This window comes from Cadophora gregata (genome assembly GCF_030347475.1).
Source record: "Cadophora gregata isolate MNR1 chromosome Unknown scaffold_12, whole genome shotgun sequence".
Taxonomy (NCBI): Eukaryota; Fungi; Ascomycota; class Leotiomycetes; order Helotiales; family Ploettnerulaceae; genus Cadophora; species Cadophora gregata.
Window position 1 is genome coordinate 1,611,844 of NW_026695935.1, and position 15,457 is coordinate 1,627,300.

Genomic DNA, 15,457 nt, shown 5'->3' on the forward strand with positions numbered 1-15,457 from the left:
TTAATTCCATGCATAGACTGGGGGCGGAGGTGCAGGAAAGACTGAACCAAGTGGAAGAGCATTGACAAGCACAAGCTAGTAGCGGTGATGGAAAGAGTACAAGACAACAGACATTCACCTGGCAGTATCGATGTGTAGAATTCAGACGAGAAAAGATGTGAGGTGACAGCCGTGGTTGCTCTAAGTACCCAATGATTTCAACTGATCTGATACATCGAAGTCGTACTAACTCACGCTATGTGGAAGGAATAAGTAGATAATATCGTACGTAACGAAGTCTCATGTAGCTCAACACCTTCGTTGTTGCGTTGGTACATTCAGGAAGTAGTAAAGGAACGGCCCGGAAGTCAAATCAGTTTGTGCGCTGATGGTTCCGACGAGGATAGAAGAAATACCATAAATTGATCAAAACGAAATCAATAATGCAATCTACAAACACCGAAATAATAGTCATCCCATCATATCAAAGTCCCACAATGCAAATCAAACGCCTACCCGCAATCCCGCTGAGTCATTCACCATCAACATTTGCCTTGATATCATCCTCGCCAATCTCCTCCCAACTCGCATCACTCACATCCTCCACATCCGTGTTTTCCCCCTCGTCCTCACTCCCACCGTCATCATTAACATCAACCTCAACTCTGAAGATCTGACAACCCTTATTCTTCTCCCGAATGACACCCATCAACTCCCCACACTTCACGACCTTCTCATCCAATTCTTCCAGAAGAGCGGACGCAACAGCACCAGCTACACCACTATTACTGACATCAACCACAGTGTGGCCAATATCGTACGAAGCGGCGAACCATTCGAGGATAGATGAACAGAGCGAAAGGAGCGACGACTGGTATTCTGGCTTGAGGGAAAGGGTGGTGCTGGTTCCGCTGGTGATGGATTGTTGGTAGAGGTTCTCCATTACTGCATAGCGCGCAATGATATGTACAATTTCTTGAAGTTGGGAGAAGGACGTTTCGACGATGCTGAGGCTGCTGGGACAGAGTGGTGAGTTACGGTTGAGGAGTTTGTTGAAAATCTGGGAATTGGTTAGTATCGTTATGAAATGAAGAAAGGTATGAAGTACTGGGGATCGTACTTTCACAAACACACAAACACAGCTCCAGCCCACCGTTGCTGTCTCCAGACTTAGACGCCCATCTACGGTCAAAAGCATGCGCACTATGTCGCCTCTCAAAAATAGAACATCTCTCAGTTCTGGTCTATCTTCGTGCAATGTCGAGCCTGCCATTGACAGCGGTTTCACATTGTCGACAATCCGCTTGCAGATATCCTCATCAGAAGCATATGATAATGCGGAGAAGCCCAACTCGGAATGAAGAGCAGAACTGAGATTCGCAAATACGGGGGACTTTCGGGAAGACACTGCCGTGAAGGAGATATATGTTTGCCACCAAAGACGACTGGTTTGGGCGGGTGTCAGCATTGGATGCGACCATGCCAGTTCGACGTCTTCCGCGTTGTTGGGATTGGAGTCCAGGGGAGTTGGCGGTGCCAGAAACGCGCCATCATCCGATTTCGTGCTTCGACCCTTCTCGAGAGTCGACTTATCGGAAATAGCAACACGTGTATCTTGAGACTCCTTAGATGGTTTGTTATTGTCTGTATTGTGAGACCTAGAAGCGTGAGATGCTATCTGCTCTTCAAGCCTCTGTCTCGCCTCCCGGCGTTTGAGCAATCTGTGGAACTGTTTCGCGTTGACGAAAAGAGGCTTGTCGTCGTTGTCATTGTTCCCAGCATCCACCGTCATAGAAGGTCCAGTAGTAGGCGGTTCGGGCTCGGGTGGCTCGTTTGAGGTACCAGTACTCGGTTGCGGTGGACTGTGATCTGATAAAACGACAGGATCGAAGTTGAATGCGTTTGAGCTTTCGTCATGGTGAAGAAAGGAGTCGAAGTCAAAATCCTGCAGAGCATCATGCATGACGTGGTCGAAACGAGCTGGCCCTTGGGGCGCTGCAGCAGCGGTTGATGCTATTCCAACTGTCGCTATCGCTTTTGATCGTCGGTACGCGGCGCAATCCTTTGCGTGATGAGCGATCCCACCGCAAGTACCGCAGCTCTCGAGCTTATCGTTTTGAATGACAGGATCACTAGTTTGTGCAGGTGCTGCTCCGATCCCAGCAATCTTTCCATCTGCACGATACATCATACGCCTCTTCGGATTACCGCAAGTCAGATTCATAAGCGACATTTGATAGTCCTGCAATGCTTTCTTGTCTACTTCTGTGGTTCTTACAGGGTGCTTGGACTTGCGACTCGGGTCCAATTGAAGCAAGATGGTCACTGCCTCATCAGCGGTTTCTTCATTTTTAGACATCAAGAGTCGATCATTAGTATGCTGCTCTTGGTTCTGCCTAGTCTTGGCTAAATGTTCTTGATAGTCGAGACGTAGGCGATCTGCTGATATGACGCTCGGTGACTGCGAAAGCTCCGAAGCGGAGCCTAATACATTTGCATTCTCTCTGATTGGCAGAGAAGACTCACTTGAACGGTTTTGAGGTTCAATGGTGGAGACCGAAGATGATGTCGGGTCGGTAGAAGCAGTCACAGTTCCGCGACTTAAGTGCATCGTGTTGTCCCTCTCTTGTTGGGCCATCATCCGTCTCTTCTTGTTCTGCTGCTCAAGCAGCATGAGTTGCATTTGGTAATCTTGTAGCGTATGATTCGCATTCACAGTACGGTGGCCAGAATTGTTAGTTGAGTCCGTACTGGCAGTCCTATTTGGACCCTTTCCAGCTGGTGCTTTCTGTGCAGATACGAGGTCAATGAGCGTATTTCTGTCTGCCGATGCCTCGTCCCTTGCTTCTCGGGCCACTCTCAGTTGGCGGAGCTTCTCCCTCTTGGCGAGAATATCGTTCTGTCTCTTTTCCTGTGTTGTCTGCGCTGATCCATCTTCAGCTGCAGCATCTTCCGATCCGCGCTTGATATCGGGTAGAGTAGTCGGCAAGTCATGGCTGATGTGGGTGTTGAGATGCGGAGACTGAGGCTTGGCCGTGCTTGAATTGCGTTGTTCTAAGCGCTCCTTCATATGTATGTTCTTGTTAGGAGATGAGACCACTGGACGTTGAAGTGGTGGGCTTGGGACAGCTGTACTTCCTTCACGCCGTCTCTTTCTGCCAAATTGTGACTCACTGAGACCATTTGCCGCTGATAGTTTGATAAAGTTCACGCTATTTACACTGAGGTCGACGTCTTCGTTCTCCTCTCCATGAGACACGCCGTCTGCTTCTGGTCTCGAGTCTGGCCTTTGACCGGCATTCCCCCGGAATGATGACCACCAAACATTCGTCGGGGTCGGGAGCTTTGGGTGCACTGTGGACAACGAATATGTATCTGGCGAGGCACCCGACAACAGCAAATCAGATTCCATTATTTCCTCTTTAAAAGCAGATTTGCGGCCAGTTCCAGGTGGCAAACAGGTCGAGGGCTCTCCAAAATCGAAAGGCGTATCAGCATCTTCACTGAGAAACGAATCGAAATCGAAATCCATGAGCTCCCCAGTATCACTAGTGCTTGGTTTTGCGAAGTCCATTTCAAAAAGGGTATCATCAGAGTTACCGGCTCTAGCTGCATCTTGCCGAAGACTAGGAATGGGGCGAGCAGGGGTGCTGCTCGTGGCAGATCGGCCATTACGCCGCTGGGTCATTGGAAGTGAGATAGGTGGTAGATCTCTTGAGTTTGGTGGCCGATGCTGACCTGGTGTTTTGATGTGGGGCGAATCTAACAGAGGTGTTTGGTCGCTGTTACATTGCAGGGATGGGAAAATTGGCGGCTGGTGATGAAAGCTCTGAGGGCGAGTGATGGAAGGGTGAGGTCCAGCAGCTTCTAAAGGTGGCGGGCGACGATAAGGGCGAGGAGCGTAGTCGCTGGGATGTGGACCACGCTTCAGAAGCAGTGATGGTGGATTGTCAATCTTGGTGTCTCTACTCACACCAGAAGGAATCGTGAAGGTATTTGTGTCTCCTGATCCAATGGTGTTTTTGGAATAGCGAAGTGGCGATGAACCAGGACTTTCTGCTGGGGTTGTCTGTGGTAGCATTGGAGGAAGTTCCGGTGAATTGTAATAATTCGCTATCGACCCACCGTCTAGCGATTCACGTTTGAGACTGGTGAGTTCTTCAGACGCACACCCGAACTGCGGAATAGCAGGAGAAGCAGAACTGTAGCTTGGAGATGCTGGGGAAAACCCTGGAGAAGCTGAATGGAATTTAGGAGAAGTCGGGGAGTAGCATGGGGAAGTCGGACTAAAAGATGGGGACATGGGAGCAATGGCGGTATCTTGCATTTGTGGTTCGGGTAGAATCCTGGTATATTGCCATCGAGTTGGTGGTGGAGGTAGTGGCTTTGGTGGAGGCGGTTTATAGTCGCTGGAACGGTTATAGTATGTGTAGCCGGTGAAGCTGGTACCCAAAGTGGTACGAGGGTTGTGTACAATCTTGCTTGCCAAGTTGGCCATGATGTCAAGATAGTCAATAACCTGACGTTCTATGTTTGCGGTGGAAGTTGCAAGCAACTCGAAGCAATGGTTTTCAAGCTCTTCATACTCCGAAGTATATTCGTGCAATTTGATGCCAACATCCTGCATTAAGAGGGAGCCGAAGCGCTCAACTTCCGTTGAATCTGCAGTTGATAAGTAGTTGATCCCATAAAGTGGAAGATATGGAACTTACGTTTTCTTTCGAATAAATACACATAGTCTTTGCCATATTGTTTGAAGTGACTGATGTTGCGACGATCGATGTGTTCTCGGCCATCGACCAAGCAGCCTTTCAGATGAGTTGCTGAGGTATACAGGTCCCATCTCTTATCCTCGATTCGTCTTTCGATAAGGCTATTCAGAACCTCAAGAGAACTCCGAAACGCGTGCATCACTCTTTGAACAGCTTGGATCTTTCGCGCTTTCTCCACGTCTTCTTCTTGGATTGATTTGGCACTCTTGAAACTCTCTACCGAAGAAGATGATTTGACGCTTCTCTTGTCAGTGTCGACAGGAGACCGTATAACTTGTGCGGCCTGGACTGGGTCTGTAGCATTTCGTTCCCTAATCTGGGAACTCTTCTCTTTGGCCATCGTTCTCGAGACGTTTTTTACTGCAAATACATTTTGCATATCTGTAGAGTCTGGCGGGATCATCATGAAGCTCTGTGGCATCACGGAAGCATTCGTGGCTTGGTGCGGGACGAGATCAGGATATTCCGAACTAATATCGGTCTGAGCGATTGGAGTACGGTTTTCTGAAGCAGCAGACCTTGAAAGGAACCCTGCTGTCGCTCTTGGATGTTGTTTGACCTCTTCGTGGTGAGTGGTGGAAACACGCACTTCTTTTTCTGAGAGCTCAACAACTTGCTTGGTTTCTACAGTGTACTTCGTCATGAAGCCTCCCGACTCAACAGCTTTCTGTGCATCTTTCAGAGTCTGAAGAGTTTCAGGCTGCAGCGAGATGTCTGGGACATCTCGGCCTTCGCCTGAGCTTAGGCTGCTAGAGCTCGACAGATTTCTAAACTGCAAGTCAGCCTAGCAGAGGGAGCCTTGCCGATAGGCATCTGTTTGCCTTGGTACTGATTACTTACAGTAATGACAGCTGGAGATCAACTTGAAGACTCATCAGAATAGTCGCTAAAGTGCCTTTCATATCCCGCAGCCTCTTGAGCAACTTCTTGATCTCGCTTTCTTTGTAGACAAACTTGACTCGCAACTTCCAGTTACTCTTGCCATTGGCTCCCAACTTGACCAGAATCTTCTCGATCTTGACATATAATTCGGCGCAATCTTTGATGATTTTGGCTGTCAGAAGGTATATATCGTCGGAATACCAGGACTTGCTATCCTCTAGTAGCCGTGAAAGGAGCGTCAAGGACTGAGAGAACGTTTTGAGGTCCGCAGCCAGAATTTGGACATCTTCTGATGCAGAGCCAATAGCTGAGCCCAGAGAGTAAAGTATTTTTGAAAGCGATAAGGCAGCATTGGCTAGTTGGCAAATAGAAGCTACTGCCCCTATGGCAGCAAGTGGCTCCATATCGACAGCCTCAGATCTGCCTAGAAAGCTTGTATGGCTTGCAGCTACGGCTAGTGACTAACATGAGGCGAGGTGGAGACCAGGCTTCGGAAGAGGTTGAAGATTCAGACGGAGGTATGTAGAACGAGTAAGTACGTCTCAGCTCTACATCGCCAGAGTGTTGGAAGAAATTTCAGTGGAATGAAGTCTGAAAGATGGGAACACGGCAGTATGAGTAGAAGGGGAGCGTCAGGCTGCTCAGCTCAGCCCCACAGGATGCAAACAAGGGTCCCTGAGGCGTTCTAACCAACACGAGATCACGTGTGTCTGTTGACATCTCTAGGTACGCATGACACTGGCAGCAACTATTGTTCACTGGAACTTGATGCTCAAACATATATGAAATATACTGTTGCACCACTGAAATCATGGGGAACAAGATGGGAGGTTTGGATAAAATCGTGACTAATCTTGTTTTGACTGCAGCCGCGGCCACCAGCCTGATTTGGCAACGGGGGCGGTGTGAGCTGGCACAAAACTGTTTCTCGTACAAAAAATCCAGTAATAGCTTGGGAGCAAGATTCAAGTCCTCTTGTTTCTCTCAGTCCTGACGAACGATTGTGATAATCAATATGGGGCAGAAACGGAAACGCGCTGCTAAGGATGGACCATCCGCAGAGCAAAATCCAAATAAACAGCAAAAGACCGAAGAAAAAGTCGAGAAGCGGGCAGTGAAACCCGCTGTTGTACCTGTCCCTCTCGACACCTCCCCATTCCTCGACAACCCGAAAGGCGCAGATTTGAAAAGGGAGGTCCAGCTCTACGACTTACTGAGTAGTGAGGATATAGAGGATCGACTCAACGCTGCCAATGCAGTGTTGTCAGGGCTTCTAGGAGGAAACGGCGTGGAAGAGTCGACCCTGCAACGACATCTCGAGAGACGATTGTTCCGAGGACTCGCAAGTGGCAGAAAATGTGCCAGGCTTGGATTCAGTGTTGTTTTGGCAGAGATTATCGGACAGTTATTTGGGACGAAGAATCTGGCGGAGACAAAATACCCGGGCTTGACTTTCGACAAAGTACTTGGCTTCCTAATTGCGAAAACGAAGCCTGACGGCGACTTGAGCGGACAAGAAGAAAAGGATCATTTCCTCGGGTTACTGTTCGGACTGGAGAGCTTCGTCGGAGCTAAAATCTTATTTGGGGAGGATAACAAATGGAATACCATCCTCCAGAAGTTCCTTGAATTGGCCAAGAAGAAACCATGGACTCGGGAGCAGTGCGGCTGGGTAATTGCTGAAGCGCTGTCGCAAATGGACCAAATTCAAGCCGAGTACACCTTGGAACAAATACACAATGCGGGATTGGCTTTGTCTCCCGAGGGTGTCGGTATTTGGATCACAGCAAGGGGTCGCTTCCCAGATATGAAATTTCCCAGCAAGCCTTGGGGCTCAAGCGGAAACCCATTGGAGCATCTGAAAACACTTGGGAAGGCGCTTAAGGAAAGTTCTAGCGACGAAGGATCGGACAAGTCACAACAAGCCAAACAAACTGGAAACTGGAATGCGAAGCTCCACTTTGTTTGGGATCTGGTCCTGGCCCAGTATATCGCAGGAGTGAAGGCAAAGGTGCATGGCATTAAGTCGGACTTTGAGAATTTCTGGAAAGTTGCAGTTGATGGTATAATTCCTTCATCCCACTTTGCATATGAAGCTAATTCTCAACAGAGAACCTCTTTTCCTCGACTGCTTCTCGGGAGCGTAAGTTCTGGGGCTTCCTGCTATTCCAGAAAGTGGTCGAAAATGCTACTTCATATGGCAAAGTTCTACCCAGTGTCTTCAGTCATAATTTAGTTCGGTGCCTCATTAACCATGTCCAAGAGAAGGATCGTTTTCTACATCGAGCAGCAGACAAATCCTTGAAGGTTCTGATCAGTGCCGTGGAAGCCAATCCAAAGTTGCTCGTGACAATCTTGCCATGTTTGATCGGAGGTCATGGAACATATAACTTTGATAGAGTTACGAAGACCAAAACGGTCGAAAGATTATTGAGCTTCGTGGAGGATAGCAGCGCTACCGCTGTGATCAATACACTTGTCGACCCTGCTCTGTCAATCAGCGGGTGAGTCTCCCGATCATTAATTTCCCACGGATAACTGACTAGCCTAGTGACGATGTCAAGGAAGCTGAGATGCGGAGGCAGATGCTTGGTGATTACATACTGAATATCATTCGAAAAGTCAATATTACTGATGAGTCGAGGGATCTTGACTGGATCAAAGAAACCGCTCTACCGACACTCGCCAGATTCGCCTATGTTGAGGAAGCCAAGTGCAAGCCAGCCTTGTCCACCAAGACTCGTACAATCTTCCGAACACGTCTCATGTCATCTTTTGGTCATTTATTGTCTGACTTACAAGGATACACTTTTCCATGCGATCTGCTGCGCTCCTTTACCCCTGATGCGGTAGAAATGGATCAGGGAATTACCGACGCTAAGGACAGTGCCATCTCGACCGTGGAAAAGATTCTCAAGAGAGCTAAGAAGGCGAACGCCGAGAACAAAGCACCTCTTCAGGCACTAGCACTACTGTACTCATTGGTTGTCTTCCAACTGTATAGTGGCGAGCCTGAAGCTGTCTCCATTCTAGACGAGCTGAAGCTGTGCTACGATAAGCTGATTCGCCACAAGGAAACTGAAGATTCTGAAGTCGATGCTTCTGAAGTTTTGGTGGAGCTCTTACTTTCATTCATCTCCAAGCCATCTGCACTTCTCCGGAAAGTTACTCAGCATGTATTTGGTGCGTTTATGAGCGATATGACCGCAGGTGGTCTGCAGTTGATGACAGATGTTCTGGAATCTGGTGAAAGTTTGAGAGGCCAACAAGAGCTTTTTGACCAAGAACCTGAAGATGGGGAAGACATGGACGTAGACGAGGACGATGAAGAAGATTCAGACGTAGAAGTCGTCGACATGGACGGTGATGAGGGACATTTGAATGGACATCTGCATGAGGAGGAAGATGAAGAATCAGATGACGAGGAAGACGAAGCATCAGGAGAAGAGGAAGACGAGGACGCAGAAAAGCTTAATCTAGCTCTCGCCCAAGCCCTCGGCACCCACCTCCCAGGCCAAGACGGCGACGATGAAGACAGTGACGCCGACATGACCGACTCGGAAATGATGCAGCTGGACGCCAAACTTGTCGAGATCTTTTCAGCGCGCAAGAAAGCTCCCAACAAGAAGCAAGAACGGAAAGATGCCAAGGAGACCATGGTCAATTTCAAAGGGCGTGTTCTCGACTTGCTGGAGATCTTCGCTAAGAAACAAGCTTCGAATCCTCTTGCATTCGGCCTACTCCTACCCCTCCTGCAGTTGATCCGCACGACAAAAGCTAAGCAACTTGCCGAGAAAGCGCACAACATCATCCTAGCCTTCGCCAAGGCCTCCAAGGCCGCGAAGAAAGACGGTGTTGCTGAGATTAATGCTTCTGAGCAGATCAAGTTGCTTAAAGCCGTCCATCTCGAGGCCTCGAAGGACCCTTCACATCTCTTCGCCAGAGCTGCCAGCAGTGCTAGTTTGCTAGTTGCGTCGAGTCTGTATAGAGTAGACAAGGGGAGCGTGAAGAAGATCGCGACGGTGTATAGGGATTCGCAGGTTGCGTGGGTTGAGGGCGAAGTTAAGATGCAGGCTGCATTCTTCGTGGATTGGGTTAATTGGTGTCAGAGTCACGCCAATGCTTAAGCTGGTATTTGTGGGAGATAGCTGGAATTCAATGAAAGACATTTCTTTGAATTTCAATCTTGACGTTAGGCCTGGAGAACATGCGCTTTCCCACCGTGTACTTCCAGTCCCCAGCCACGGAGAGCTTTTTTTAGCGACGAGATTTCACTGTAAGCTTTATTTACCCTGTTTCGCTGAAAATGGCACACCTAGGATGTATAAAACATTAAAACTGACAAGGTTGACTTCAAGTTGTATCGCCTCTGTAACCTAGATAAAAGATCAATCAAGTCTGACTATAATCAACTCAATATCAAATTTCCATCTTTTCCACTACACCGAAGTTCCAGTGTACGATTGCCTAACACTATGGAGTTCAATCCACCTCCTGCTGTGACCACAATTCTCCTCCAGCAAAGACCCAATCCAATGAATCCTAGAACAAAAAAAAAAAAAAAAAAAAAAAAAAAATCCCAAAACAATAAAAAGAAATGATCAGGCTGGGGCTCGATCCCAGGACCTTCTCGGAATATGTCACAGTAAACTGTTAACGAGATGTGCTGTATTGCTATTAGTTGATGCTCAATGATGTTTGGTCTGAATGGGGAAGAACGTACATAACCAACTACACCACCCGACCATGTATCCTTGATTGGATGAGAGAAAACGGCTTATTTCGGTACTTGGAGAGAGAAAGACTCTAGGAGATTTTTGGTGATAGAGAAAGGCCGAGATGTCGCCTTGAGATATTGGATTATTGGAGGCGGGGTTGTGGGTGCGGGGCATCATGAAGATTTTTCGTAGGCGAGTGGGTCAGGTGGAAAATTCTGTTGATTGGAAGGAAGGAAGACATATAAGCAATTGAACTGATTATTTAGCTAGTACCGATCTTGCGCAGGTCAGTGTCCTGTCAAGAAATCGTTCTCATAGTTCCAGATCCAAGTACGTTTGTCCCGTTCATAAGCGCTCACGAGCAATTGCTTCAACATAGAGACACCCTCCAGTACACACGAACAGTAAACAGTTCAGTCACAGTCCAAAACCTTTCCTCCTGTACGGTCCCATGCGTATGAACTCTAATGTCTAGAGGAATAAGTTGCAATGCGGCGATGATCCCTCGCCTAAGATAGGGTCTTCGCTTAAAACGTTCGAATAAACAAATGAAGAAAAAGCTGATCTTCTAGAAAATACAAAAAAAACAATCACTTCCTATCTATTCCGAGTTCCACAAGACATTGAAATATGTCTGTCCCTCCAGCTTGGTTTCAGCTCTTGTACCTGCTTTAATATGCTGTGTTACACAACGGGATACAAGAGGGAACATACCGGTTCTCACGTGGGTTCTTTTCATTATCTCCGTGGCATTTGCACCTGGCGGCAAAACGAATTTGAATCGCAGCCAATCGAGTCTTTGAACTCTTGAATCTGGCAGCAGGAAGAAAAAACTCGAAAAAAAATGTAGATGTGTATCCGAGCTAACTCGGGGACATGAACTCTAGAGAAACTCTCTGACGGGGAGTCGAACCCCGATCTCCCGCGACTTGTCGACTTGACAAGCGGAAATCATGACCGTTAGACCATCAAAGATGAGTAGCTTTGTAAGCTGCTTGATGCGAGACTCTGCTTATGTGGATAATTGTAGTCACTAGTGCTTTGATTGATCAGACTGAGAACCGCATTATGTCAACAAAAGTAGCACTGTAGTGATGTGTCCACAACCGCGCGAAAACTACAGCAACAGCGTTGCTCAACAATCTGACTCTAGCGGACTGATTCGTACCAGCGAAATTGGATCCAGAGGTATTATCTTGCCTGGCATCCAGTTCCTTACCCATGTCAATCCAAATATCTCTTCGTAAAATCCAATGAGAAAAGCAAAACACAACGGACGTGTCACAACTAAGGATAAACCAACCTTAACTCATAAGAAAAGCGAGGACCGTGTTTGCCTCTTCAAGAAATTCGTGATTAAGCCATTGCTGAACTTTTCGTGGACCATGCCCGTGAGAAACGACTGCGCAATTATTTGACAGAACATGAGCAACGAGTGACAAAGAAGGCTGTTTCCATGCCATGCACCATTCAAAATGGTCTACGACTTCGTTGGGCCAAAACAAGGAATATCACACAAGACCAAAGAACATTGTAGGAGTCGGATAGAAGATTACCATGGAGATTTTCATTGCCACTTCGAATGGGAAACAGAGCCATCAAGGTGAATTGAGGGGTTCGAGAAATTAACATCAACTTGGGTTTGTGGCGCTTTCACATGTGCCAGGATTTGATAGTGGCATTCCTTTTGACAACGATGATATTGATTGCAAAGAGCATTCCTACCGGAGTCGCCGGGAAGTCCAGGGAGTAAGCTTCTGCTTGGATCGTACGTTCATTCCAAGTCTCAACAAACAAGCAACTTTTTAATTGGATGTTGTTCCCTGAGCGGTGCAACCTTGCCGGCCCGCAGGATGTTTAAATATTTCAGGAAGTGTTTCCAAGACGACGGCGAGAACACCGAGCCAATGAGCCCCATTAAAAGTGGCCCAACTCCCCCTAGCCACCTCCACATTCGTCAGTGTGATAACCCACCCCATGGGGCAAAGCCAACATGGCCAATAAACCACTACCAGCTTCTAACACTTCGTATCTGAAAGCATCTAGCCACAACAGTTTCCGAAAATGAACCGGACACTCGCATATACTTTGACCGGCTCGCTTGGCAAACGCTTCTAGAAAATGTTTAGGCTTTCTGTCAAAGACTCGGTTTTCTCCAGGCTTAAGCCACAAACTAACCGAATTTCTCCTGGTCATAACCATAATCTGTCACCAAAGGCATAAAAGTGACATCAACGACGCTTAGCGACCAGAGAAAGCGATGAACAAGTTTAATAATGTGATACAAATGGCCCACTCTCTATTGATTTGGATGACGGCTGCGAGCAGCATGAACGCACCGCAAACTCGACTCGGTTGGTTCTCCGCCCAGCCAAGAACCGGCTGCATTACCAAGTGAACACTAAATCCTGGGCGAGGATGGCACAACAGCAGGCAACACGGAAAATCTCCGTATTTTGTTCGGTAAGCGCCTTGTCAAACTATGATAAGAAACAATTCCACACTCTGTTTCGCTGAGAGAAGTCTCGGCACGTTGAAGAACCCACAGCTTGAAAAACGGTTCACATAATCAGGTGGGCTCGGCATCTGGGCATGGCGGGGTCTCTTAGCCATGCAAGGCAAGGCATATGAGATCTTGTTACACTTCTCCGCCCCCCGCATCATTGTGGCTATCTTGACATTTGCTATAAGACGGGGAAGATATCCCACTAGAGTTTCTCTCCTTGTCGATCCTTGTTCCCTCTCTGCCAGAAGCTTTCATTTTCTCCCTACAAAAATGGCGACTGAAACGACGAACAATCCTGCTTCAGATATGCAACTGAAGCAGGTGAAGAGTCTTGATGTCGATGAGAAGGCAGATGTTGCCTTTGTTGAGGACATTCCCACTTACGACACACTTCAAACGAAGAGACTGCTCAGGAAAATCGACTGGCATCTTATTCCGTTCTTGTCGCTTCTATACTTGCTTTCCTTCCTTGAGTAAGTTTCTTGGACAAAACCAACAAAACTTTTCTGACATTGTGTACAGTCGTACAAATATCGGAAATGCCAAGCTCTTTGGTCTCGAGAAGGCCATCGGGCTGGAGGGAATGGAGTACAATACAGCTTTATGTGAGTTCTCCCATAGGTATATGATTTGTTCATCTGCTGACAGTTTGCCCCTCTAGCCGTTTTCTGTGAGTTTCACCAAGTGATACTTCTGACATTCAAGTTCTCATATTCAATGTAGTCGTGACCTACGTTCTATTTGAGGTTCCTTCCAACATGTAAGATCATCATCCTCGATAGGTAGACGTCAACTGACACGGTCTAGGGTCTTGAAGCGATGGAGAGCAGTATGTTATAGACGGATTTCTGCTGAGAATTAAAACTAATCAAATGACAGTCTATGTGGTTTCCAATCATGATGCTGGCTTGGGGAATCACGATGACCCTGACAGGTCTTGTCACGAACTTTCACGGACTTGTCATTGCTCGTGTCTTCCTTGGTGTTGCTGAAGCTGGTCTCTTTCCCGTAAGTCAATAAACTGGTTGGTCTGATACATCATACTTATGGATTTAGGGTGTCAACTACTACATCACCCTGTGGTACTGCAGAAGAGAATGTGCATTCCGAGCCGCTATCTTCTTCTCGGCTGCAACCGTCGCTGGTGCATTCGGAGGCCTCCTCGCTCGCGGAATCAACGAGATGGATGGCGTAGGAGGAAAAGATGGCTGGGCCTGGATCTTCATGCTCGAAGGACTCCTTACCGTTGCTGTTGCTATTATCGCTTTCTGGGCTATGGCCGACAGTCCTGCAACAGCTTCATTCCTGAACGCCGAGGAGGCAAAGGAGGTGTCACTCCGTCTGGCCCACGACAATGATGATCTTGCGTCCCATTACCACGTCAAGTTCATGAAAGATGCCTTTGCCGACTGGAAGATCTGGGTTCATTCTGTGGCATATATTGGAATCCTCGTACCCCTCTATTCGTTCTCGCTATTCTTGCCATCGATCATTCGCGCTATGGGTTACAGCGATGCCATGTCCCAGCTGCTTACAGTTGTAAGTGGTACCCTAAATGTTGATCGGGATTTATGCTGATATGATTTCTAGCCTCCCTACGTGCTTGGATGCATCTTTACTGTTCTCGGCGGCTTTTACAGTGATCGATTGAACAAGCGAGCAGTGTATGTTTTGATCCTCTAGATGGGAAAAGTGAATTTTGTATTAACTCTTTTACAGCTTCCTCGCTGGCTTCTGCTGCTCAGCAATCATTGGTTACGTTCTCCTGCTTTCCACAGATACCCCCGCTGTTCAGTACATTGGTACATTTTTGGCTGCATGTGGAGTGTAAGTTTCCAGACCTTTCAGTGCGTCCATCAGAATCTAACATATTCAGATACCCGATGATTCCAATCATGGTGATGTGGAACGGAAACAACATTGGAGGATCGACGAAGCGAGGTGCCGGAATTGCGATCCAAATCGCGTTCGGAAACTGCGGTGGTGTCATTTCATCATTCATGTGAGTCCACGATTAGTGAATCAATTCCAGTGCATCTACTAACATCATTATAGCTACAAGAATACCGATGCACCAAGATATTTCACTGGTCACGGCGTTTGTCTCGGCTTCTTGACCATGTCATTCATCCTCATTGCTTTCCAATGGTTCATCCTCGGAAAGATCAACAAGCGCAGAGACGAGGAGCATCCTCACCCCAACGAGTATACGACCGAGATGAAGAGAGCTGAGATGGATAGTGGAGACAAGGCAAGCTTCTTCAGATACACCAGATAGAGGTAGCTGGATTCGGCAAGGTGGGGGTTTGACCAGGTATATCTGAGGACCTGAATTAAATAATAAATGAATAAAATGGACAATCCCTCATCCGCCAGGCAATCCCAGTATCTGCCCCAGTGAATTCTGTCAGCCGCTCCTCATTCTCACAGCTTCTTCCCAAGCTTTCTCTGCTCTTCCCCCAGCTCTGTTCGGGCCAATATTTGCAAAGCTGCTGTCCACGTCACGTCCCCAGGCTCCAGAATATTTGTCTATTGTGGTTCATGTGTTTCTCAAACGAGCAATGATAACATTTATCCAGTGGATATATTTGCTCTTCACG

General features: G+C 47.5%; 3 protein-coding genes across 3 annotated transcripts; 2 read left to right on the forward strand and 1 right to left on the reverse strand.

Annotated features, from left to right (window-relative positions):
* Positions 1–55: 55 nt before the first annotated feature.
* On the reverse strand, positions 56–6,427 carry ONS95_003318 (uncharacterized protein). The gene is made up of 4 exons (XM_058496619.1): positions 5,592–6,427; positions 4,692–5,518; positions 1,100–4,641; positions 56–1,039 (listed from the first exon to the last, which is right to left on the reverse strand). The coding sequence occupies exons 1-4, from the start codon at positions 6,035–6,037 to the stop codon at positions 512–514; spliced, it is 5,343 nt and encodes a 1,780-aa protein (XP_058353871.1). The 5' UTR covers positions 6,038–6,427; the 3' UTR covers positions 56–511.
* A 164-nt stretch (positions 6,428–6,591) lies between these two features.
* On the forward strand, positions 6,592–12,018 carry POL5 (DNA-directed DNA polymerase). The gene is made up of 3 exons (XM_058496620.1): positions 6,592–7,696; positions 7,744–8,137; positions 8,185–12,018. Exons 1-3 carry the CDS (start codon positions 6,649–6,651, stop codon positions 9,758–9,760), a joined length of 3,018 nt encoding a protein of 1,005 aa, XP_058353872.1. The 5' UTR covers positions 6,592–6,648; the 3' UTR covers positions 9,761–12,018.
* A 752-nt stretch (positions 12,019–12,770) lies between these two features.
* ONS95_003322 (uncharacterized protein) lies at positions 12,771–15,229 on the forward strand. Its single transcript, XM_058496621.1, has 11 exons — positions 12,771–13,330; positions 13,380–13,462; positions 13,519–13,527; positions 13,581–13,617; positions 13,665–13,686; positions 13,737–13,865; positions 13,914–14,396; positions 14,448–14,521; positions 14,577–14,684; positions 14,734–14,859; positions 14,913–15,229. Exons 1-11 carry the CDS (start codon positions 12,963–12,965, stop codon positions 15,133–15,135), a joined length of 1,662 nt encoding a protein of 553 aa, XP_058353873.1. The 5' UTR covers positions 12,771–12,962; the 3' UTR covers positions 15,136–15,229.
* Positions 15,230–15,457: the final 228 nt, after the last annotated feature.

Coding starts and splice junctions, on each gene's coding strand:
- ONS95_003318 (XM_058496619.1), bottom strand. CDS start 6,037: ATGGAGCCACTTGCTGCCATAGGGGCAGTAGCTTCTATTTGCCAACTA. Junction 4,642..4,691: donor GTATTTATTCGAAAGAAAAC/GTAAGTTCCATA, acceptor TATCAACTGCAG/ATTCAACGGAAGTTGAGCGC. Junction 1,040..1,099: donor GTGTTTGTGTGTTTGTGAAA/GTACGATCCCCA, acceptor ACCAATTCCCAG/ATTTTCAACAAACTCCTCAA.
- POL5 (XM_058496620.1), top strand. CDS start 6,649: ATGGGGCAGAAACGGAAACGCGCTGCTAAGGATGGACCATCCGCAGAG. Junction 7,697..7,743: donor CTGGAAAGTTGCAGTTGATG/GTATAATTCCTT, acceptor AATTCTCAACAG/AGAACCTCTTTTCCTCGACT. Junction 8,138..8,184: donor CCTGCTCTGTCAATCAGCGG/GTGAGTCTCCCG, acceptor TGACTAGCCTAG/TGACGATGTCAAGGAAGCTG.
- ONS95_003322 (XM_058496621.1), top strand. CDS start 12,963: ATGCAAGGCAAGGCATATGAGATCTTGTTACACTTCTCCGCCCCCCGC. Junction 13,618..13,664: donor TTTGAGGTTCCTTCCAACAT/GTAAGATCATCA, acceptor GACACGGTCTAG/GGTCTTGAAGCGATGGAGAG. Junction 14,397..14,447: donor TGTCCCAGCTGCTTACAGTT/GTAAGTGGTACC, acceptor TATGATTTCTAG/CCTCCCTACGTGCTTGGATG.